A 26,713-nucleotide genomic window follows, 5' to 3' on the forward strand; every position below is an offset into this window, starting at 1 on the left:
AGCAGGGAAGTGCTGTTGATCGAGATGCGGCACGTTTGGATGACTGGGTATGTCCTAGCCCCCTCCCAGTCCTGACCATTTTTGAGACTTTTTTCAAATTCCAAGGAGGAGGCAGTCAAGCCTAAAGTGGAGGGCTTAGTTACAGCCAGTGTTGTCACAATTATCACACTCTTTACTGCCCTAATGAACTTTTTTTTGGCATCAATGCTTTCGTTGAGAGTTCAAGCAGTCAGGTACTCCCTTAGAGAGGTCTGAGACAGAGTCGTGATTGTAAAAGGTGAAGATGAGGGTCCAGAGGCACGGACATTGATTTATTATCATTGTGGTTTATTAAAAAGTTGACAGAAGAAACACGAAGCAGCCTGCACTCGTCCTCCACACTGTCAACCAAAGACAATCAGAGTGGTCCATGGAGACACTGTTCAGTCTCTGAGTTTGTTTTTCTTCGGGGCTGTTAGCCAGTAACAATTAGTCAGGACTCTGGAGACTTCTTTCAAATAAATGACAGGTTGAAGACAAGCTGAAAATACTCTCAACATGTTACTTTTTGGAACAAGCTCATATTGGTAAACAGCTTCAAAAGCAGCAATTTATGGAGTTATTACGTGGAAGCTCAGAATAGGTGGGTTAATGAAGGGTGCCACCATATTTTATGACAATGTTCAGTATCTTCAAATTTGACCATTAATTAAAAAAATACTTGTTATTTCCTTCATTGTATAAGGTTTTACATATTCATATTTAATTGTTGCCCTTTGTGTCAAAGTATAGATCATACACAGATACAGTATGTCTATAAGAATACGGGGTACTGAAAACACTGAGTTTGCTGACATCTACAGTAAGAGTAGCCTGACATGACAGAGACAGTTAAAAATGTTAAAAAGTGAACACCTTTGCTGCACCTTTAGTGCCCCTTTACTAGTTTCTCTCATCACAGCATCTTCTTTTGGCCCTCCGGTGTAGTTCATTACTCATGCAGTGATGAACATTTTTGTTTGGACCATGACTTCAGAGCTACTATAATGTAACAGATGATGATTGTGAGGCCAATACCTTCTCTGTAATCTATTTCAAAGACTTCTATGATTCTATTTTATGCAAAAGAACTTTCAGCCTGACATGCATAATAAAACCGTTTGTTTGAAACTAGACATAAAGCAGTGATGTAAAGGCACATTTGTTTAAGAAATGTTTGCTGCTGTCTTGCTCTATGTGCATTTGCCCCCGGCTGGTAGTAATCTCATGCAGAACTGACAGTGTTTACTCATTTCCCAGACAGACCAGTTGCCCGTGGCAGAAACAGGTCAGGCGTTTCTTAGAAACTGCTGTTGTTGCCTGCTTGATAAACTTGTTTGTTGATTTCGCTCAGGATATGATGTTTAATGGGCTCTGATGCCCTGCTATTCTTTCATAGAATACATTTTTCACTGTCTTTCTCTCTGCAAAAGAATAATAAATGACACTCTTCAAGCCTCAGCACAGATGTAAACATAAAAAATGAAATTCCCTTAAAGCTAGACATTGTAAATTTATAAATTTACAATGCACGTTATTCATCCACTGATGCTGTGTGCTGACATTCACTCTAACCTTTTGAAAATTACTTTAAAAGCAAAAAGAGGCTACCCTATTTAATTTGATTTGGAAAATTTGATAAAATACATAGTAAAGGAACCACTTCTGCATGTTCCACTATATAACACTGTATGCAAAAAGATAATGCAGGGGGCGTTGTCATGATACTGGAATTTCTGACTTTGATGCGATATCTTGAAAATATTGACATTCGTTACTATTTTTGATACCATGGGGAACATTTGACACTTAGGGTATACAAGTTAAATTTCTTTTATTAGGTGAGGCTATAACATGCCATTAGGGTACAATGACTGTGGTAAATATTAACAATTAGTAAGCGAGAAAGTACAGGTGGTAGAGGAGTATCAACATTGTGGAAACTGAGTATTGAAACCATTCAAGATCAGTATGTATTCTTAAATCAATATTTTGAAAAAGTTTTCACAGCAACACTCTGTTAAAAAATTGTTCCCTGAAACCCTTATTGTTTTACATTGCCTGCCTTCATGTAATACAAAAAAGTGACTTAAGCATGGAGATTGATTAGGCATTTTTGTACCGGAGGAACTATCCCTATTTCCAAGAACACCCCTTTTTATTGTGTCTGAACCACAGGAACAATTGTAGCTTTTCTAGGGACTTTTTTAGCTTCGGTTTCAGTGTTGGCACTCTCCCAGCACAAGAGGAACCATGGGTGACTTTAGTGTATGGCCATTGGTCAAACACATGAGCCACTGCATCATTACCAAATGCCATTTTTAAAAAACAGCTGATTGGAACAGTTGGTTGTTCTTACTGTATGTTGTGCAGAACCACTGGCCGGCTTTCATCACTTGTACATTTCTATGGCAAACAGAGAAAAACCCTTGAAGAGGGAACGTAGTGCTCGAGGATCGCCCCAGTGAGCAGTTTCTCTCAGGGTGTCCCCAGAACAGAAAACACTGATTATCTCAACTCAAAGGTTTTTTAAACTTAGAGTTTACAATCAAAATTGCCCCCTCTGAAATTGTGTTGAAACAATTTTCCACCCTTTTATGGGACAGTTTGCTGGGATCTGACTACAAAATGTCAGCCCAATTATGGCCTGACCTGTCTGACAATAGCTCTTGGAATGAAAACGAGTGTTGGATGTGAACTTTTCTAATTTTATTCCTTGTAGCATGTCATATGGGAAGACAGCATGCAGAACTGCATAATGTAAACAATATAGGAAAATCGCTACTGACAGTACAGGCCCTGAGTGGAATATTTCCCAGTCAGCCCATGACAATTAATTATGAATGCCATGAATGCCAAATAAACAGGAAATTTAAAAAAACAAACAAACAACAACAACAACAAAAAAAACGCCACAGACACGATTTGCAATGTGAAAAATGTCTTTTATTATCTCTCCAGTGGCATCCCACTCACAAGCGAGAAAGTGAATTGTATCCAAATGGCACCAGCAGGCGGTTCAATCTTAGCATCAGGCAGCAGTGTCGCCTCACAGCAAGAAGGTCACTGTGGAGACTGCATGCTCTCTCTGTACAGAGAGAATTTCATACCAAAAGACACATATGTTGCATTTTAGGAATATACCTGTTTTTGCCTTCAAACTGGAGTTGGTCCTGGCTCTAGTCCATACTGGGGCATTCACTCCTTCACATTTGTAAGGATCGTTCTTAAGTTTTAGGAGATAAGGAAGAATAAATTGACTCATATAACCTATTCTGTGAGTCATTAGAAATAGAAAAGACTCTTTGTAATGGACACGTGATTGTTTGAGGAAGCAGAAGACTCTAATATCAACCAAGTTCTTTGTTATTATTTGGAAAAATCCAAAGGTGTTTTTTTATTTTTCTGCAGCAGTGTGGGTTGTGGGGTGATGTGCCATGTATTTTTGAGTTACATGCAATCACAACAGCAAGTAAGGTTTCTGATCCATCTGGCAACTTCTATTCAATAGTCTGGTAATGGAGCACTACAGGAGATGAGTAAAGCACTTCTTGTCCATGTATTCAGTGCCCACTGATTCAGTCAAGGTACAAAAGATCAGAGAAATGAATGTAGTTGCTCTTGCTAAACCTTGGCCAAGACCAAACATTACTCAAACAATACAATAGATATTTGCATCCACATCCTTGCACTGACCTCGCTCTTGTCAGAGGCAGTTATAGAGAGCTCTTAGACAGCACACACCCATGCCAAAACTGAGCAGTTTCAACACCCAGCAGTTATCAAACTCAGCACTACCAGCGAAATTTCAGGATAAAATATTGTTTATTATTAACGAAAGACAGCCTCTGAATTTCAGATTGGGTCTCTTTTTCAGGATTTTAAAGCTCTGACAAACACCAGAATTGGTTGAAATATGTTGGCTCTTTTAATGATTTAGACACTACAAGAAAGGCTTTTAATGTACATGATCCTCATTTTCTACAGTTTGAAATTTTCTAACGTTTGAACCTGATTTGAAATGGGCCAGTGGAAAAACTACATTAAACTAAAACTGGCAAAATTGCCTTTTATTTTTCCTGGACTCCACATTTTGACCTTTCAACCTCAGTTTATTTTTCCAGTAATAAATACAGTTTTCAGCACCATGGGATATTAAAATAATTTGTTCGACTTGTTTAGACTGACTAAAATTTGGACACATACCCTTTTTTTCCAACCTACATAGAACAGGTTTTTCTGATTTCCACAACTAATTTTGAACCTTTCAAAACACTTAACCAAAAATTAACTGTTTCACAACCCAGAAAGTTGGTTCTCAGCTGGATCCAAAAAATAGTATGTTTCTTTTAACCTGAAGTGTGAACTGTGACAACATCAGTGTCATATTCTACATATTGGAAAGGGAGGATGGAGAGGCCATCAATGCCAGTCAAGTGAAAAATGATTGGTAAAAAAGAACATGCAATGGTCTCATTATTAGTTGCCCCATGCTGGGTTTATTTTTGGATAAAAACAAATATCTGTAATAATGAAGCAAAAGTTTGCATGTAATCGATGCGATCTGCCACTTGCCTACTACTGTTTATGGCTTTTGTGAATTTTGCAATGCCCTCTGTTGATGACACATCCTAGTTTATAATGGTTCTCCAAAAACTGGTGGAAACACGGAGCAGTTCATTAGATAGTGCCTCTGCCCGAAAAGTCCTAAATAGAGCCAGTTTGAGAACCAGCTGATCTTGTGAAAAAGCGATATCAGTGGACCTGGGAAGACTTCTGGTCCATATCCTCTGTAATAGACTATAAACTGGGCAGTAAATGGACATTGAACATCTGACTGATACTCATGTGCAGCAGGTGTTTTATGTTAAGCCAAACCAACATCACATTTTCATAAAATACTGTGGTGCAAAAAACCCCACCAAAATCAACATTCTTGTAAGTCTCTAAACTGATATCAGAAAGACAATTTACTAAAGAAAAAACAGGTAACAGCTCTGAACCACTCCAAACTCCATTTACTTTCATTTGGGAGATGTGTTTATATAGATTTACTATTAAAGCATTTTTTTGTGTGCCTAAAGTCAGTTAACTATACAGTCTATGGTACAGGAGGAAGCCTGCACAAAACGTGGCGACTGTAAATATTCTGAACACTGAAATCAACATCTGGTACTGTAAGCCACATCAGGAGTTTATTAAAATGCAGCTATTTTTGAGATATTTGCCACTTCACCTGCTATTTGCTCATTGGCAACAGCTTAGTCACCTTCTCCCCTCCCTGTGCCCGCCTCACACAGAAACAATAAATCTGTAAGGCCTGTAATTGCTTTAGCTTGACTGGTAATATGAGAAGCTAGGACAACAGATCCATTCCAGGAGCAAACAGGAGGCGGTAGGCATAATGACTCTGATTCATCACTTCCATGCAGATCTGTTGGTGTGTTGAGTCGAGGGGTATCTGTGCTGATTACTGGCATCTTGCAGGGAAACAGTCGTCTCCCTGTCACTGTTGCAGCATGTTAATCATCATCATATCATTGCCAAATAAACTGTGATGCATCAGTTTAATTGTCAGAAACAAAAGAGATTATCGTATAAGCAATAAATAGCCTCCATCTCATATCTCTTGTTGTACATGATATTTTAATACGACCTAGGTAAATGAAGCAGAATATTTAATAGTGTTTTCAATTTAATGAAAAAATGCAAGCAGTCTTTCAAAATCAAGACAACCATGAAAAAATCTTAGTGAAATAGCAAACTGTGGATTTGTGATGTAGTTTGTGTTGAGGCTATACTATAGACAACAGTTGCGCTCATAAATGGACATAACCCTGGCAGAAAAATGCTATTTTTCTATGAAATAAGAGTCCTCGTGCAGAAAACCGATCTTAATTCGGGGTAGTAGTCAAAGAAAGCCATTTATTATCACACACTTGTGTGCTCACTTTAAAAGATAATAAAAACTCAAATGTTTGGAGGCGGTGTGAGTTATAGTGCAGTAAATTTAGTCAAAAATTGATGGCAGTATGAATCATAAAATACTAGAGGACAATTTTCATTTATCGGCCCGGATGCTACGTATGGGATACACTTGGACTCTCCAAAATGACATATTCAAAACACAAGGCCAAGTTGACCCTTAAGTCAACTATGAGTGCCCATCACAGTCTCATGACCTCAGTATTATTGAGCCACTTTGATTGCCACTATTAGTTGTTACTTTAACAAAAACTATTCTTCCTGGGGTCCACAAAAACAAAACAAGATGTACAAGATTAATCAAATATACATTGGTAATAAAAAACATAGATAAAAAAATATAATCACAACAAACCAGGAGCAAAAATAATTCATAGTGTATGAGTACAAAGATAGTTTAAAATAGTTTACTTAAAGCAATCTACCTTGACATTTTCTACTTAAGTCAATTAATCAGTCGCACACATACAAAACCTTACATATAGAAGAAACTGAATTCATAAATTGTGAATAGGTTTATTCTGCAAAACCTAAAAGACCAAGGAAAATCTTTTGGGAGGTTTAATTTTGCTTAAATATATACAGAATGGGGTTTGAACCATTAATTCTGTGGCTATCGTACAGCATGTGGAATCACCGTAAGGCCGTCCAGTTCCTCTTTATAATAAAGACTTGCAGTGTAACTGATAGAAGCAACACTGAATTCGTAGCACAACCATGGGCTATGTCGCAGTTCATATGTGTTATGTATTACATCTGTGTTGTATTCACAGGTTCACTTCACAGTAGGTCTGTGACATTCGCTTTGCACTAACAGCAATCAAACTGACACCCTTCGCCCCAAGAGATTGTTATAATTGGATTTAAGTAATAATTTGTGTTTTCATTTATTCCTAACAGAATTAAAGCTGCATTAGGTAAAATTTGTATGTTAAAATACACCCACCTAAACAGCCTAAATCATGGTGCTGTAAAGAGAAAGCGGGGTCATGTCCCTCAGTTGAGATGCTGCTGATCAGATGTAATGAAATACACGTCTGACATATGGAGGCTACTGGGACATCTCATATATATAGAGAGAGAGACTTTGAAACTTAAGAGCAAAATACAGAATCAGAATTTACATACTAAACATTGTTTTAACTTGGTATGGAGTACAAACAGAATACCCAGCAGCAGACATGAAGTACAACATAAATTACTGCAACCTGTCCCCTAGTGCTAAGCTAATAATAAAGCAGGAGTCACCAAAGATGGCTGAGCTTGTTGCAGTTTTTATCCACCATCCCCACCCTTGCTTGCCAACACAAGAAAGATATGTAGGCCTTTAGTCACATAACTCTGTAAGATTTGGGGGTAAAATGTTTTTCAGCCAAAGTGCAAGACCAGACCACATTTATCATTTTGGTTTTATGCAAGGTCTTTCAGAAGATATGGATTTATTTATAATCTGTTGTCCAAGACCTAGCCAAGAGGGCAGCTTAAAACATTGTTACAGCAATAAACACAAGCAGACAAATACAGCTATCACACATTACAAAGAACGAGCACAGTCTCCAGTTAAAATGCAACACACAACAGTCGTATACATTAATTTGTGCAATTATCAATTTCAGTGAGCCTTAGAGTAGCAATCACCTTGTCCAAGAGTACTATTATCTCTTTCTTTTAAAAGTGACTTAAATTCCCCTACTAGTTCTTGTGATTTAGGTGTGATTTTGCGCCCAGTCAAATCTAATCTTTGTTTACCATTGGTAAGCTCCTTCTGCTGTTGTGTTTGCTTACAACTGTGATGTCATGTCCAGGCTTTGATCTCTCATCAGCTCACAAGGCAGTAGCAACTCTTTTGATGATTTCAAGCTCTGCATCTTTACATTTCCTTACCAGATATGAATATTGTGGTGTCTTTATGTGAAACAAAGAATTGCATTATACTTTTCACATAGTCATGCACACCATGGGCTGATTATTATCAACTAGATTTAAAACCACAGCAGATGCAGAAGTTTGTTGGTTTTAGAAGTGCATCGGTAGATGTCTCTTATCTTCTTATTAGTTGTCAGCATCAACATACGTGTTTCCTCTTTCGCTGCAAACTACCATCAGTTTCCTGCCCCCACTGTAATGATAATGGTAATAAAATTCCACACCAGTCACAGACGACTTTACATTTTAACATTTTAAATATTTGATTTCAAACAAGCATTATTTCAGACTAAGTTTTCACTCATCTTTCAGGGGACATCTTTTTTGTTTGTTGTGGTCCTTAAATACAAAAGCAGCTGTACCTAAGAGTCAGATCACTGGTTTTTAAACAAACAGCCTGAACATTTCAAAGGAGCTCAGGCAGCTAAGAGGAAATATGGCTCCTTTTGCTGACCTTAGATAATGGCTGTTTGTGGTTTATGGGATTTTAGGCCTCTAGAATAAAGTTACTTGCTTTTTATACCGCTGCTCTGGCGATATTGATGGGCTGAGGCGTTACGTTATCGGGTTGTCCGTACACCTCAGTCTTGTGAACCTGATATCTTGTGAAAGTGATATCTCAAGATCCTTGAGGGACTTTTTTCATATTTGGCACAAATGTTCACTTGAACTCAACGATAAACTGAATCTGGTAGTCAGAGGTCAAAGGTCACTATGTCCCTGCATCTGTCTCATTCTAGTGAACGTACTATTTCAAGAAGATCTTGAGACAGTTTCCTTAAATTTGAAACAAGCATCCACTTAAACTTCAGAATGAACTATTTCGAATTTGGTGGTCAAATGCCAAAGGTCATTGTGACCTCACAAAACAAGTTTTTTGGCCATTACTGAGGAATTCATACACTAACTATTACAAAGTGTCACACAAACTTCTTATAGGATGAAGTGATGACATTTTATATACAAAAGGTCAAAGAGCATATTCACTGTGACATCACAATGTTCTGCAAAAACAATTTTCTTAGCATTACTGAAGTTTGGTCATAACTAATTGGTGCCACTAAACTCTGGTGTCCACCTTGAAACTGTGCTGATTGTATAGATCTGTGCTGCTGGGGGATGTGAGTGGAACTTGAGTGGTTCATCGAGGCGTACAACAGGTGGTAGTGCTAGCCTTTTCTCTTATTTACACTTACAGGTTTTCACTTGTGACACAAACACATACAGATGTAACTGAAATCCCTATGGCAGACCAACTCAGACATTAGATGGACCTGGTAAGGACCAAATTACACTTCATAAAACATTTTTAAAAGCTGATCCAGATTCCCAAATCCCCCTTTTTCAGTGAACTCCTTACACGTGTTCAAACCACAAAGCCTGAGAAACACTGGACATGTTCCAATTGGCCATGTCAGCATGCAGCATGTTAAGTGGTGTCAAAGGCGTGGAAAACTGCTCAACTGGAGTGGCAACAGCTGGTATGTTGAATCCATGGCTGAATATCTCTCACATGATGAGCAAACAGTGGCAGGTGGTGTGGCAGAAGCTGTGGTTATGTTCCTTGTTTATGATGAGTGCTTGGAAATGTTAAATACCATGTAGTGCATCAGCTGCAGTAACATGGAATTGTTACTGAACAGTGGTTAACTGCAATGGTCGCAATAGGCATTCAGAAATGTCATCTGTGAAATGTTCCCTTTAATCAGACGTGTATTTCCTGGTTCAACAGCTTGGTTATAAGGGTTAGGAACTGACAACTGTCACAACTAAGAAAACAGATATGGAAAAACTTCCCTGTATTCCCAGCATTCCCTGTGCTGTATCCATATGATGTTCATGATAAACAGGTCATTAGTCTGCTGGTTAGGATTAGGGAAATGACAAATGTGTAGCAATGAACAGTGAAAAAAGTATTACAGGTGAAATCTGTCCAATTGGCTTGATTTTTTTAACATAAAACTTAAAAACTCATAGCGAGTGAAGAATGAAAATGATATTTACATACAGTGCACTTTACAGCCGTGATTCATTACTACCTAACTAGAATGATAAATATTATGAAGTGTTTTACAGATAAGAGAATTAGTGGTGCAGTACTCAACACCTGTGATGATAAAAAAAAATGATGATGTTTAGAAAACTTGTATCTGAAATCTCAATCTACATAGAATAAACTATTTCTGCCATAAGCAGTTAATGAGTTCATGGAAGAGTTTTTAGGCACAGCTATGGTTTATCTGTTACCATAGAAACCGTGGCCACATTGTTATTGTGTGAGCTTAGTTTACACGGCTTACATGGCCTTTTTTTAACATTAATTTGTACATAATAGAAATGCTCTCAATACCCTGCAAGCTGGAGGTTGTTTTTATTTTATGTACCTTCAGTTGTTTTGCACAATGTGTATACTGAATACTAAATATGTTGTTATTATTATTACATTAATATTATTCAGACCAGACTAATCTTTGGAAGACTTGTTGGTGTTGTTGCAAAGACAATACAATATTTAAAAGGGAACCCTGCCTTAATTCAGAATACTAGTATGTTATTTCCATGGCCTGGAAAAGTGCAATCAGTATTTGTGAATGTGTGCTTCTCTCTTTTAGAACTAAAAACCAGACAAGGAAGTCTCAAACTTGTGATGCCATAGGATGTAAAATCTGGAGCAGCTTTATGAATAACGAATGGGAGCCTCAGTTTGTGGACCCGCAGAATGTTGTTGGGGTTTTTTCATACCAAAATGAGTTTGTTTCTTTGCTTGTTTCTCAGTTGTGAAACAGAAAATATACCAATATATTCATTGTCATCTGGAACATCTTCCCCAATTCATTGTCTAGGGAGCAGCTCCAGACTTTGCACCCTCTGATATCACAAATTTGAGTTTTAGCACTCTAGTTTTTGGCTTTGGAAGAAATTTGTTATATTGACTAATATTTTTATACCATCTTAGACAATAGGAATAACATTTATGAATTTTGAAATTCTGCTTAGTTCCCCTTTAATGTGTTTTCCATTCTTTGTTATTGTTGTTCTTATAAGCAGTATATGGCATTTTCTTCTTGTTTCAGGCTAGCAGGTGCTGTTTTGCATGTTGAGATTAGAGAGAAAACTCAGTCATCACAGCACAAACAGACACATTGCTGAGTGGGTTAAATAAATCCAGAAACGGATGTATGACTATCTCCCCTATGACTATCTCCATCACAGGGTTATCAGGGAGGGGATGCAGAGCTCTGTCTTTTTCAGTTGTTTTAACTCATCCCTGCCAAGTAAATCATTATTCAGCGGGCGTGTTTTTTGACTCCTCATTCAAGACAGACAAAGATCTGCATTATGGCCCTGAACCCTCTCAACCTCACCTGTCTACTCAATATAAATTAATGAGTGCTAAAGTGTTTGAAATGGTAATATGAGAAATAAGACTGCATTTTGATATATTTCTCGCAGCAGGATCAGTGAAGTCAAGCTCATATGTATATAATTCATGATTTAATACAGCAGGAGTGCTAGTGTTGTGAGATTAGATCTGTTAGAAAACAGCTGGGTCAGTGCTTAAAAAACAGCTTGTACACAGGTTGTTTTCTGGAAAGAGACTTTTTGATTATGTTTTGTGAACTGGAAAAAATGGACTTCATTACCAGCAAATTTTGGCAAAGAACAGCTTTTACACTGTTTAACTTGAAATAGACTGAAAAAAAACAACTTCCCTCTCAGAAAAAAACGTTATATAAGTTGGAAAATTAGACGAAAGAAAGTCTTTTTACCAATACAACACCTTCTACTGCAATGTCTCCAGTGCCTCTGTAATGGTTAAAATATGGAATGCAAACAGTGCTAACAAACTAATTTTATACCAATTAATAAATAAGATGAGTATTGAAGCCTTTTCATGTTAATGTTACTGATGTCAACTGAAGACAAATAGCACAGGCCCCAAAATGTCATGGTAGTTCTTTACTTTCGAGAGAGAAAAATTGCAGATGGAATAAAAAAAAATTTTCCCAAAAGGCTGAGAACCCCTTAATGTGCTGACCTTTTGGTGACAGTAAGCCTCCCAGTCTCACCCAGGGTCCTCATCCAGAACGGGGAAACAAAAGTTTGACCTTCTGGTGGAAACACTATCAATGTAGCACCACCCTTGGGACTGTCAAAAGGTTTGCTCATTCATCAGCTCCTTTTTCTATTTATTTATTTTTATTATTAGCTTTTCTTTCCTGCGACGTCTTGTGAATGGATGCTTAACCTTTACTGCAGTTCATTTGCTGTAAATACAGAGCACATAATACTGTTCACTAAAGAGAGTATTGGCACCAGAAATATAATAAATGGTGGTGTTTGATGAATGGAAAACATCTCAAATGGCATATAAAACAATGAGTTAGATAAATGCAGTACCAGCAGAGCGCACTCAAAGGAGGCTGCGGCAGTCATTTATTCAGCTGTATACTGATTCCCTTTTTTGCTGAATATTAGAAGCTCCAATGACGACACAAATGACGTTAAAGCACACCCTCTTGTGTAAGGTGATTACACAACTATTACCAACAAATTAAAATATGTATATTATCAAAATATAGGGGCAATTTGCTCTTGACCTATAAAGCTTTTTGTGATAGTTGTCTCCAGTTTCCATGTAATACATAGTCTGACTAATAACTGGAAAACAGTCAGTCACATCAGTGGAATTCTATATGTAATGAAACCTAGCTTACTACTCCAGAAAGTAGGTCAAACCTCAGTAATGACCTAGCAACGAACACATTTTCTAGTCCCTGTTGAGTTTGTCTGCCAACTTGTGCTTATACTTTCTATAGATTGTGGGGTTTATCAAATTAAATAAATACCCAGATATAAACACAGAAATGCATAGCTTGCTCAGTCTTTTAACAACTTAGATATCTGCTGATTTATTTATTTTTTTACATATACAGATTTACCTTCTAGATACAAACTTTACGTGTATTTTTAAGCTAGTAGAGCTGATGAGGAAGCCAAACATTTACAAACATTGCAAAGTCCAAAATTTAAAGTTAATGGAAAAAAGATAGATGAAATCTTTTCCAAATTCACACTATGTTGTTTTCTAACAACATATAGATGTATTATTCTGTGTACAAAGTAGATTTAAAAATAACAGTACACACATTGTTTTCTTATTTACTTTCTCCACATATTTTCTCTATCTTCACAACTATGAGGACTTGAGACACTCAGATAAACTGTGATTTTTCCTGACATTTCTGCACTGTACATTTGTAAGATATCTGGCATGGTGAAATCCCTAGAAAACTTCCCCACATAACTTGAGGTTGGCCACCTGTCTGGTTGTTGTCAGCGCTGCTGGTGAGCAAGCATGAAGTGTAAATGAAGTGCAGTGTAATAGGATGGCAGCAGAAACAGATTGGACATGTGTAAATGAACACTCCTCAGCTTTAGTAACACGTTCTGGTGCTACTTTCCACACTATCTGGTGTTGAAACATTCCACCTCCCAACAGTGAAGAACATATGCAGTTTCTAAAAAAAGCCAACGCCCCAAAGTGTGCTCAATATCGATAGAACTACAGTAAATCCAACATGGCCACTCCTCCGAGCTGAAATTGAATACCAGATGTAGACTGTGGCTATAAACCTGCCATAGATCTTTTATTTAGCTATCTGTGTGTTACCATTTCCAAATCCTCTTTGCTGCACATTAAAAATGGCAAGTTTTGAGGAATTTTTGGATCGTGCTGTAAAGCTGCCTGATATGTTCCTCTGGTGAATTCTTGTAAAGATAAACCAACCTAGGACTGTATCTCCGAAAAAGCCCAGACTCCGTCATGTCGGAATTGTGTATCTGTTGTTGATATGTTTCCTAATCCAGCCAGTTGGAGTTGATTTGCCACATCTTTTTACTGCTGCAACTAGGGTTGCAACGGTATGAGATTTCCATGTTACAATTATCTGCAAATGATCTCAGCAAATATCGCAGAATCATGGTATACCTTTTACACAGTAATAATTGTTTTTATCAGTTACAATGACCCTAATATAAATGTAAACAGAGGTTTTTTCTTTTGCTTGAACATAGCTGTTAGTACTACTGTAGATTGAAACCTGAAATCGTTATTCAATTGAAGTATGTGTAAAAAGTCTCATAAGTAAAATAAAGGTGAGATTCACTGTCCAGTTGCATTTTTTGATACCGTATAAACAAATGTACACAGTATAATAACCATCAATTTTCATGCTGCGGTGTACCTTGAAGCCAATATGTCACTGCAACCCTGCAGCGGCATGCACCAGTGACATTGACTTCTCCAACATACTGATTTGTTCTACGTCACACGAAGTTCTGTGATATTGTCATAATAAGGTTTTGCAAGAGCCATATACAGCAGCAAATCATGTGTGAAATTAACAGGTCCAGAGCTCCTCCAAAGCTTAAGTCAGGCTTCACCTCTAGGGAATGAATGGTTAGAATATGTTTGCCTTTTATATCAGTAAACCACACAGTCGACATATGTCTGTCACTGTTTTTTGTGGTTTTCTTCTGCTGAGAATTAGCTATTTTAATGATATTGCTGACCTGCCCACGCGCAGATGTTTCACCAAAACAAGTTCCCTCCTACATTATACGGCAAGGACACACTGGCTGCATCCTGATCTTAACGCCACCCAAGACTATTGTGATTGGTCTAGAAAAATACAAACAAGCCAGAGCACTTTTTCCCCCATAGCATAATGATAGTGTGTGTTTTCTCAAGCAGTATGGAAATAGGTATGGCTACATGAGACTAAAACAAATGTATGTAAATTAATACATTGTAGTGTTTAACAAATGCGATTGAAAGCTAACTTTTTAGAAGATTTTTTATTTTTTTTTACCCACATTAAAAAAGAGTTTTGTACCTTGAAGTATGCACACAATACAGGCCTAAAAACTGCTTATTGTACAGAGGACAGGAAAAGAGGATAGACTTTCTGTAGGTACATGCATGAAAACTCAGAAATAGACATAAAAATATTGAAAAATTGCCTGCTGTGCCACTGGATCTGTCCCCGTGCCAAGCTGAGGGATGAGGTAATCAAAGCGTTGTGAGCGTTATCGGTGAAGAGGTTTCAGCGCAGGCTGTCCTTGTTCTTTTAGAGCTCTGCCTTTCTTTTCACACCAGGTGATGTGTTTTTGTGAAGCCTTGGGCTGCTGGTCAGTTGAGTGTAGCTGTAAAGCTGCCTTAGGGCTTTGCAGATGTTGGTAGTGGGAAGTCTATCTCCCATCAGTGATTCACAGATAGATATCTTGACTGCAGTGAAAAGCATGCAATGTGAATTTCTAGTTTTAAATGAGGTAGGTTAGGTAAGAGATAGATAAGAGGAGAGACACCTACCAATTTCCTACAGAGGCAACAGGACATCACATCTTGGAGTCTAGCTTTGCAGGAAAAAAAACATTAGTTACACTTCTAGTGTTGCCTTTGTAGAGCAGAACTGCTGAGAGGCTGACAGACCATTAGGACAGTGGGTGTTAACACGGGTGTCAATCCTTCATTTCTTGCTATAATATTCAGAATTTGACTTGAGCATTATAACTTTTATACCACCTCTTTAACAGGAAGACTGACAAAAAGATCACAGTCTTATAGATAACCCCAGTAATCCTAAAGCCTGGAAATGAATGAGCATTTCAGCACCTGTGGTGCCCTCGTCTCAAAGTCCATGGATTTTTTAAAACTGTTTTTGGTTTGAAGTCTGAAGTAAGGTCTGTGGTTAACACTAACTTAAGAGACTTTTATGTTTTGTTCTGTGACATAAAATATCAGCAAAATACCCACTGTGAACTTACCTTTCATGTGTGATCATACTATAGAACATAATCACACAGAATGGTGGTGATGCCACCATGTGGTAGTTCATTGATAGCCTAGCATTAGCAATTTACTTCTGGCAATTGTATTTAAGTTTTAAAAATGCGTTGCTAACTACCACGTCGGCCTACAGAAAAACATCATCCCTGGGGCACTGTACTTGACAGGAACAGAAGTATATAATAAAAGTCATAGTATAGGACAGGAGAGAATTATTTTGTATACTCGATACTAGTTTTTGATTTGTTAAAACTACACCCATCCCCAATTCCTTATAAAAGCAAACTGAGCCCCATGTGGGCTGCTTTTGCTGTTTGTTGCCTTTGTTCTGAACCATATAATTTTTTTCCATCCTCAAATTCCCTCAGCTGTTTACTTATACATTTTTTAAATTGTTTTACCATATATCCTTTACCAGGGGGTTCCTCAAGGAATCCTTTTGGATCTTCTTATAATTGAAGTCTGCCAAACTCCCAAAACCTTTTCAGTACAGATAATGATATAATTAGTGACATACTATGAACATGAAGATAATTTTAAAATGATCCAGCGCAACATTTTTTCCCCTGGTCACTTATCCTGAGATCTGCAGTGTTTAACTGTGGCTGTTGCCCCAGGTGCACGCAAGGTCACCAAACGGAGATGGAGCCTCAGCAGATGTCCTGTTTGAATAAGAACTCTCTGTTTGCCACTGAGGAGCTCCCAGTTGCCTAGGAGATGCAGCAAACCCTGACAGACAGTTGGATCTGATGCTGTGAGATGAAAGATGTGATGGTTGAGTCCTTTTCTTGCTGACAAGCTGTCCCAGGCATTCATCATTAGAGCCTTGCCCCAAAGATAAGGGCAGATGAAGCAGTGGAGGAGCAAGATAGTCCTCACAGATAATGGTTAAGTAAAGTAATTTAGAGAAGAAATGCAATATTGCTTAGAATGGTGGTGTATTGCATCTTATGAAGTATAACCATGTAATATGGTCGTCATGAAAGTCAGTTCATGACTTCCATGTGGTGATGGTATTTGTTAAGCCCTGTGTGAGGATGAAAGATGATGCCATTTTATGAGACATATGAACAGCTCTCATATTTGATGGATGTGTATTTGTGAGATGAGATTGCTGTACCTCAGGCTTATATCTCAGATGATTTACATATGGCTGATTAAAGTGACTGAGAAGGTGAACTTACCGGTGAATGCTTGTGTTATTCGTGGCCAACACTTAAGGAAAAAAATATTATAGCTGCAACATAAGTGTAATGTTGGCCATCACACATGCAACACATTGCTATTTGGCAGAAGTTTGTAAATCAGAGATAATGCCTTCCCAAAGCTGAAAGCATATCCCAAATCCTTACTGAGATTACCAAGTGGGGCTCAGTGAGATGAGACACAGAGTGGGCTGCTAGGAATGTTAAGCACAATGAATTGTGGGAGTTGCTAAGAGCAGACAAAAACACAAAAAAATCCTGTAGACCTCATAACTAATAACTTTTTTTTAAAAAAAATGATCAGTTAAATTTTGATGTAAAATTACAAATGCTTGTTTTGTCCAACCAACTGTCAAAAACCTAGATATATTCCAGTTAAAATATCATAAAACACTGAAAGCAGCCAATCCCCCTACTAATACATATTTTTGTTAAACTACTCTAATTATTGATCAGCTAGTAAAATTGTTGCTGAATCATTTTCTCTTTAGTCGCCTAAGTGAAAAGTCGCATGGACACTCAGCCCTTTATCTTTACTTATTTACATGCAAATCAAACTTTGTTTCTGTTGACAAGTTTCAACATTTGACCAGTATTCCTTAATCCCCATGAAAGTCAATTTACTTTGTATATTTTTAAGTGTCGTGAACTGTTAGCCAGATATTGCCGCACAAAAATGCAATTGCAGATCAGTTTGGAACTTCTCGGTTAATTTTCCATTTCTAAGGGGCATAATCAGCCAGCACAGAACAAAATGCCACTGAACTGTTTTGAATAGACTTTCAACCAGTGAGAGACCCAAAATATGATTTAGATCTGATTGACGGATAAATGTTAACAGACTACTGTGTGCAGAGACGAGCTGTGATGGTGTAGCATAAATATGCTAAATATGCTTGCAAACAAGTGGGGCTGTTTTTGCCTCAGAATTTGAAGATGAACGATGTTTTTACTCACTTCACTGATATATTTGAAATAACATGAGGCCCAAACTGTTTTTGTTAATCTCCAAAATGCTCCAACTGTGTTTCTCTTTACAGTCATCGTGTCAGACGTGCCTCATATTAATAGTTGTGACTGGCCAGTCAGATCTCAAGTTGCTGGAAATCTATTCAAACTGGTAGGGGGGCAGACTCATCTGCCAGAGCAAATAAAACAGGAGCAGGCAGATTCGTCTGATTCCCAGGCAAATTAACTGTTAACTCTAAACATCAAATATTTTTGTTGGTTTTAAAACTCACATATAAAGTGCTGTCAGACGGCATTTACAGTAGTGGAAATAGAGTATAGCGTCAACATTTTGTTGGTTCGTCTTCAGAGTTCACTCCACATTCATTTGGAAATACTGTGAGGCATTAGAGGAATTCCATATAAATCACTGCCATACTGACACTAAACATATTCACTGTTTTGTTTTTTGTTGGTATTTTATTATCTTAACCAACATAATTGCCTTCAACACTGAATACTGACAGCAAACATAATGAATGATTCATTCTGAATAAAGGACAACCTTAAGCTGACACTGTCCTAATTTAATGAATGACTAATCCTTAATTAAAATGTATTCAGCTCAATACGTATGACATTAATCTAAAAATTATGGTGCTAAGATTGAGGGTATGAAAAACTGTCTGAAAAAGAAGACAGTCTGCAGTGAGGAATTAGTTCTGGTTGTGTTTTGAAAAAATATTTAATTTAGTGTTGAATGTTAACATCTTGTAGTTATTTCCAGTCAGGCTATCTGTAAGAGACCAAAAACAAAGTGTAGATGGTGCTCTACAGCCAGCCATTCTGGTGCTGACATTTGAACATGGACTCTGACAGATATCAGTGGGGGTGTGACCTGTAGTCATTCAATCAGCAGGAATGTGCTGAAAGCCTGGTGAGAGTCTGTATAACATAGGATGCTGGCTCTGATCCCAGCTCTCGGCATTTTCCAGAGGAAGTTGTCCAGAATGAGCCTCTTCATGTTCCTGGCTCTTCTTCCTGCTGGAGCAGGCTGAGACTCAGTGATTCCATCTGGACAAGCTTATCGTCGCTACATGCATCTCTTCTCACTCTGTAACCTGATCTTATATTTACCCCTTTACTTTTTTATTTATGTAAATTACAAAAAATTATCAGCGGATCAATCCTGAATCTCTAGAAAACCAACTTGAAGGAAGTAGTGTGATATTAACACAGTGGATGGAACAAATTGTCACTTTTCTTTCTTTTTAAAATAATAATAATAATAATAATTAATAATAATAACGTACTAATTGAAGTAGGCTATAACAGGGTTTCCACAGATACTTATAAAGTCTTAATGGCACTGAATTCATTAATCTAAAAATATGACCCCAGTTGTTATTAAAATGTCAATGTCAATCTTACAAAAGTCTTAAACGATGTTTTGGCCATGGGTAGGATTTCATGAATGATTTTATTTCTAGCAATCAGTTTTTAATTAAAAAATAAATTAACTTAAAAGCTGTTGCATTAATGTGATGCAGATCAGAGCAGCGGGACCAACAAACCTCTTATGCAGCTCTTATTTTGGTTTCTGGTTGGGATGCTCAGAGCAGAGGGTCCACCGTCTACTTGCCAGCTGTCACTGTACCCTGAACAACATGGGGAAGTGCAAATTCAGCTATAGTTGAAGGCTCTGCACTTTATGCAAAAAGTCTTTGAAACTTGGCATTAAAAAAATAAAAAAATAATAATAATTCCCAGTCCTGTTCTACCCTTGTCTCTGTCAATTTTCAACATTTAAAGTAGATCATCTAACTTTTTTACTGAATAAAAATTGAAAAACCTAAAAAAAATCAGTCCCCACTGTTTTCAGCACTATTTACTCTGATGCCAATCCTTTTTAGTAAATCAGTCACTTTTATTCATTTATTTATTTCATTAAAGTATGTATATGTGACCTGTTTTTAGAGATTTACATCTTAAGTAGGAACGAATGGACTAGGGGCTAAGTGCCACAGTGTGGGTAGGGAAGCCGGAAAGTAATTATTTTTTTTTATACTGATGTCATTACATTGGATAACAGTGGGTATGCTGAAGCTCGTGACTGTAACAGGCTAATTGTTGTTTACCTAGGTTAATGGTGATGAAAGCTTAAATGGGTGTTGCACATTGTTTACTGTCACAGTGCTCTCTGAGGAGGGGAGACGGGGGTTGAAAGAAAAAGCCGGCTGTAGCAAAAAGATGAATTTTTAAAGCAACAACAGTTAAATCATCATTATTATAAACAATCAACAACAACAATATTGCCAAGAGGTATTGTTGTCTTTTTCTTAAAAAAAAATGGAACAATGTGCGTGTCTAAAACTGATACAATATTCTTTTGTAAATTGAATGTATGTTGTGTTTTTAACATGAATTAGCACTGTAAGTGGACATTCCTATATTATGTAGTTATGAATAAATATTCATTTTCAACATACTACACATTTTCTGATCTAAGGGGAACATGTGTGTGTGTGTGTGTGTGTGTGTGTGTGTGTGTGTGTGTGTGTGTGTGTGTGTTGGTATGCACTATTTTATAGTGTTGCAACTTTTATGGGAGCCACAGTCTCTGGCATTCTTTCTGTATGGCCCTCCCTTTTTAGAAACATACTCACTGATGAATGTTCAGATTTTTCAAATGCCGCTGGTAATGAAATCCTGCTTTGGAGGAAACATTAATAGGAATAAATCTTCACAGTGAATAGGCTGGATTTGATAGTTGTGCTGAAAAAACATTTTATTTATTGAAGAAGCACCTTTCTGATGCTGAAATCAAGTTTTTTTTCTGCTTTGAAACATGCAATGTTTCTCCCTGACTGAATAAACGTATGAGTTGTTCAGCTCTCTCCCTTTCACTTTTTCATTTTGTCAGTCACCTTGATGAACTATCATCAGTCATAAGGCTGCCTAAACACACACACACACACACACACACACACACACACACACACACACACACACACACACACACACACACACAGTACTGTGTTTATACTGACACTTGCTGCTGAGCTGAGCACAGTCATTGCAAATTGTTCATCTCAGTGTTTATGTATTATCATACACTTCATCTGCTGTGTATGTAAGAATTGTTTTTTATTAAACAGTATGTCAGTAGGGGTTTCATGACACAAAAAAGTCAGAGATCAGTGCCAGTTTTTTATAGAGAAAAAAAAGCCAAATGCATAGTAATATGTTTCTTTTAATTTTGAACAGAGTTGTGAGTGGCAAAGACAGAATCAATCCTCCTGCTGCGGACTGAGATAAAATTTTGCCCATAGGCAACTTTGGTGAGAATTATTTTCATGTTAAACATCAGGAACATAAAGCTGGAAAGCGTCCCTTGTGCTGTGACACTGAAAATACCAAAATCCTTTAAAAATAGAAATAAAATGAAACTTGTGCATCAGGAAGAGGGAGAGTGTGTGTCGGAATGTTCAATTTGTTTCCATTCACAAACCCTACAACGGTGGAGCAATGCCGACACGCTGTCCTCGTATTATACACTAGTCTCTCTTCATTGCTGTTGTAGCTGATTGGGAACCTGCAGGCTGGTCTTCCAGCTCCGATGTTTCATTTGATGTCATGGTGGTGTGACTGACTTGCACACCAATCCGCTTGTTAACCTCATCACCTGTTGCTAAGAGCGTATAGCTAAATGTTTCAGAACACAGACTTGTGAACTTTGGTTCAAAAATCAATCAGTCAGTCCACATATTGTGTATTCTGGGTACGGCTTTGTGTACCTGACTGTGACCCCTGTACTGTACAGTACAAATACACAAACCTACAGTCCTAATCAGTATTTTAAAAACAATGCGTCCTCCATTTTTAAAAATTGCAATCAGGTACTACCTGATTGGATGTTGTTTGATAGGCAGCAAACAGAATTAAATTTCAGATACACTGACGACAACAACAAGGTTTAGAAACCATTGTCCCACTGGAATGAGGCTCAACGTCATTTCTCTTTTTTTATTTTTATTAAACCTTTTTTTTTAGATTATTTTTGGGGGTTTTCTTGTCTTTATTTGACAGGACAGTGTGAGCATGAAAGGGGGAGAGAAAGGGGGGGGGGGGTGACATGCAGCAAAGGGCCAAGGCTGGAATTGAACCCATGGCTGCTGCGGCGAGGATACAACCTCTGTATATGGGGTGCCTTGATTAACCTTGATTAACCACAATACAATCACTGCTGGCGTCACAACATGCCTCACTCACTTCAAAAGGTTTAAAATAGCCTAAGAATTTGTGGAAATGTACAAGAAAATGTGCAATTATTGTGATTAAGGTGCTGCAGGTATATTTTTCCATCTTTTTGTTATGTCTGCATCAGACACAGTTTATTCCTCAGAAACACTTATTGTTTCTGTGTTGTTGCCTACTTCTAGATAAACTTGCATCCAAATAACCCCAAACCTCCTTTCTCCTCCTGTGAAACTGTAGATGTCAGTCAGCTCCTTCAGCACATCACCTCAAAGCACCACAAGGGTCATTTATTATGTAAGCCAAAAACACACACGCGATTTTAGAGGAAATCTCTTTTTTATTAAAAAGATAGCCTTGAGAGATTTTAACAGGAGCTGTTGCTGGCTTAGGACGAGAGAAGCATGTCACTCAAATGAAATTGTATTTTTGTAGTTAGGTTGTTTCCATCCCTTTTTATCAAAAGCCCTTGGCTGAGCATGTGAAAGGCAGTATGATGCAGATACTGGAGCTTAATTGATAAAGCTTTTAAGGTATCTATCACAGGTTGGTCTCTCTCTCTCTGTGTGTGTGTGTGTGTGTGTGTGTGTGTGTGTGTGTGTGTGTGTGTGTGTGTGTGTGTGTGTGTGTCTCATCTCAGCCAACACTGCTTCTGTGCGTTTGATCTGGTGTTGGTGGTGGTGGGAGGAGGAAGGGCATGTGAGTCAGATGAATAAATAGTTCCACATATCCTTTGTCACTTTAAGAAAAGACACAGGATCCAGCTCCTCAGATTTTTTCCCCATTGTCTCACAATGGCAGCAGTTTGATTGACTCTGCCCACACAGTCTACAATTTTTGGTTTTGAATGATTTGATCTCGCTCATTAAGTCTCGGGCATAATGGTAGACTTTGTCAGAGATTATGTGGACTGTGTCCAAGGTTAGAGGCTGAAAAAGCACTGGGGCCTCGTATGCTGGAGATACAGTCAGAGTGCCTTAAGGTGCCTTGGATAAATATTTCACCAATGCTATGAAGTTGTAGGAGAATTTTACGTTTTGTTATCCTGAGTTTTGTATTTCATATTATTGTATTTAACTGCTTATGTGTGTTTGCTGTGTGGGCCCCATCTGCTGGTCACATTTGGCAGCTCCTCATACAACAGCTGTGTTTTTGTTAGTGAGCTCATTGCTGTGACCCCTCCTGACCCCTCCTGAGTTAAATCAGTACTTTGGCAGTCGGCCGCTCAGGCTCAAGAGCCCTTTTCTCTCACCACTTTAATGCTTCATTAAAATGGATGCAGAGTGACAAAGAGACATAATGAAAAGATGAATAATAAATGTTTGAGTCATTTTTCGATTTGCCATAAATATATTAAATAGCTACTTTACAGACATAACTGAAAGGCAGTCATTTAGCCATTAATCACATTACTCTGCCCCGCTTGGCACGTAATAACACTGATTTAACTTATACGTAGTTAACAAAAGCTGTTCTTCTCATGTTGCTATGATTGAATAGACAAAGGGAAGAGTGCTACCAATAGAAACCCAGACTTCTCAACATAAAACCTCAGTATTGTTATTATTTTAGTCACACTGTTTGATTGACAGATTATCTCTTATAATTGAAGTGCAGAGATGGTACAACAATGAACATCTTAATGACAAAGAAGGCTAAGAAGAGTGTAAAAAATAATCTTTTGTAAAGCACTTTGAGTGAATGATGAATCAGTGAAAGAGACTCAAAATCCTGTGTATGTTTCTCAGTCCCATTGTCTTGATCTATTTTCTACTGTCGGAGCTTTAAAACCGGATCACAATCAGAGTACTCCAGTATAAGGGTCATATTTGCATTTGTCTGCTACCATCTTAAGCACATCAGTGATAAGCATAGGGCCAAAATACTCCTGTAACCCATTTGCGGTTGAACCCTGACTCACAGCCAACCACTGGCGACCTGTCTGACCTGTGAATCCCTGAACTTGATAGTGTGAGTCTGTGTATGTGACAAAAAGACAAGAAATGCATTGTAAGTTACTTGTGAGGTGTACTGACTAAATATTAATGAACAGAGCTGTGATGTGGCTAATTTAGGTGCAACTTATATTTTCAGCATGCTACTTATCTAGGGAAATGTTTAGGTACAAGCAGATTTAGGGCTTTGGTTTGTGTGTTTTGGCTGAAATCACAAGGTTTTGTTTTGGGTAGAGGAGGTTTGGGTCACTGGCTGTCTGTGGGTCAAAGATGCAACTCTGCTTGATCTCTTTTTCCATGTCCCCTCAGCCCCTTTGGGAGAGCACTATTCACTTGAGATGCTACTAAAAGTTGAAGTGACATTTCCGGGGTTCCTGTTATCTTTTATCTCAAGCGGACTGAGGGGGCAGAGGGGGGCCCAGCTGACCAGCAGTATGAAAATCTATCTGCATTAGACCCTGCGCTGTACATACTGGGTATCACCTTGGATTATTTGACAGATAGAAAAACGATTAGTCATTTAGGACTCTGCTCTTAACGGCAATCTCCTGGCTAAAGCTTCAACCCCCAGCATAAATTAATGGAAAGACAGGGTGAAAAATATTTTTAATATTGAAAAAAATCACAGTAAGGTTACAGATGAGAATGGACAGATTTTATAAACAATGGTCCCCGTTAATATGGGTGACGCCACAACTCTAATTACCCCCACCTTTTTTTCCCCTTGATTTTGCTTTTGGTTTTTCTTTTTTTCTTTCTCCTTTTCTTTCTGTATGATATTTGTTTTAAACTTGAGTTAATATTTTATTACTATTATTATTACTGTTTTGTCTTACATATTTATATATTTTTGTGTTTTTTTCATTTGACTGTAAATGGTTATGTTTGGGGTATATGCCAAAATACTAGAATAATTTTGGGAAGTAATCACTAATGAAGATGGCACTCAGTGGGGTTGAAAATGGACATAAACAGACCAAAAGTACGATAAGTATGTGAACTTTATTGTAAACATCTCTTCTATGTTGTGATTTCTATGTGTTGTCTTTGTGTTAAATGGGTCAAAAATGAAAAAAGAGAAAATCTATCTGCAGCCTCTAATCGCAACAAAGCTCTGGCATGTGTCCACATGGGCAGAGCTGTAATCGCTGCTCAATGTTTGTGCACTGATGAGCTGAGGAAGAAAAGAGATGTAAACTGGTGCGCTTTGCCAATTGCCAGTTTACTCCTGCATGGAGGGAGTGCTGGACACAGCAAGTTCACTCGGGTACGACCTAACAGCGCTATAATTCAGGCCTGGCCATATTTAGGCAGGGCTCAGTGCTATGTAAACAGAGCTTAATGCTGAGGGGAGGGCCCACTCCTGCACTCGTGTCCGTGTCCATCAACAGTACTTGCACATAGCTCTGTTGTGAAAGGTAATAAGATTCTCAAGCTGCAAAAGGACAGTGGATCTGAAGAATTCAGAGACTCCCACAAGTGTCTCTGGGTATGTAGTGCATCATTACAAGACAGACTTGAGAGTTATTTCTTGAATACTTTTGAAGAATGCTGCTGCTTTGAGATGGAAGACCTGAACTACCTGTTAGGACCGCCAGGGTTGTACAAGTGATCTGCGTACAAGACCAGGTTTTGTCAAACCTTTACTCGGCAGCATGAGTGAGGCACTCTGGGAGAGCTCTGGGGAGGCCGGTTCCTTCCCACTCAGCAGCACTCAGCCCACCAAGCTGAAACCGCAATCAGCGTCTGGATCACCCTGTGGATCCCCAAGGATGTCCCCTTGCAACTCTCCTCGAAACTCCCCCCGGCACTCTCCTCTGCTGTTCCGCAAGCTCCTCATGAACCGCAGCATCGCCCTGCAGAGGCGCTTCACCTTGGCACACACACCCAGGTAGTATTAAAGAAACCTTTTGCATGAATAATACATGATCGTGGTTCACAAAACATCGTGACCCTTATAAACTTTAGTAAACTCAAGTTGTCTCAGGGGCTGATAGATAATGTGGTACATCTCAGTTTTACAAAAGCTGCTTTATCACATCATCAAATTGTGTGTCATGGGTTGGCTGTGGCAAAAAAAGCCCCATTGTCTGATGCGAAGGTAACTATGGAGAATCATGATTTTGGTGACGTCGGAGCTGATGTCATTTCAATGGACCTCATTGTTCCTGCAATGAAAGGGAGCGTCTTGTTTTGTGCCTAAGGTGTTCAGAGCTGCATTCAGCGGGCCTGACATAGGTCAAATAGTGACGAGCGAGGGTCATATAGAAGCAGCTGGACTGCTTATCTCTGACCCAAGTTTCTGTTTAGCAGAGACGAAGCTAAGTTCAGAGGGATTACAGACATCTCACCGCCAGGCTGACGCAGGATGCTGTGCCATTTGTTCCTCATGACTAAAATCAGGCACCATGTGTCTCTTACATTTTGTGGCAATAATGCCTAAATTGGTATTATCATGCCTCATATAGCATAAATGTCTTTAAATATGTTTAAAGATATTAGCAGATTGGATAACTCAGCCTATTGTGATGGATAATAAATAAAAGATAATAAAAGAATGTTAAGAA

General features: G+C 38.2%; 1 protein-coding gene across 5 annotated transcripts in view; it reads left to right on the top strand.

The window, feature by feature from the left end:
- Nucleotides 1–26,713, top strand: part of pde4cb (phosphodiesterase 4C, cAMP-specific b) — a 119,754-nt gene that overhangs the window by 35,313 nt on the left and 57,728 nt on the right. The window contains exon 1 of one of the 5 annotated variants that reach the window (XM_088077600.1): nucleotides 25,548–26,037. The exons of 3 other annotated variants lie outside the window; for them this stretch is intronic. In XM_088077600.1, the coding sequence (XP_087933726.1) occupies nucleotides 25,802–26,037 (236 nt within the window). In that variant the 5' untranslated portion in view covers nucleotides 25,548–25,801. Of the gene's footprint in view, nucleotides 1–25,547; nucleotides 26,038–26,713 lie in introns of those variants that run through there. One more of the 5 variants, XM_042515312.2, reaches the window with a different exon arrangement.

Source organism: Plectropomus leopardus, chromosome 5, assembly GCF_026936395.1.
Source record: "Plectropomus leopardus strain MGB_pleo_1.0 chromosome 5, ASM2693639v1, whole genome shotgun sequence".
Classification (NCBI taxonomy): Eukaryota; Metazoa; Chordata; class Actinopteri; order Perciformes; family Serranidae; genus Plectropomus; species Plectropomus leopardus.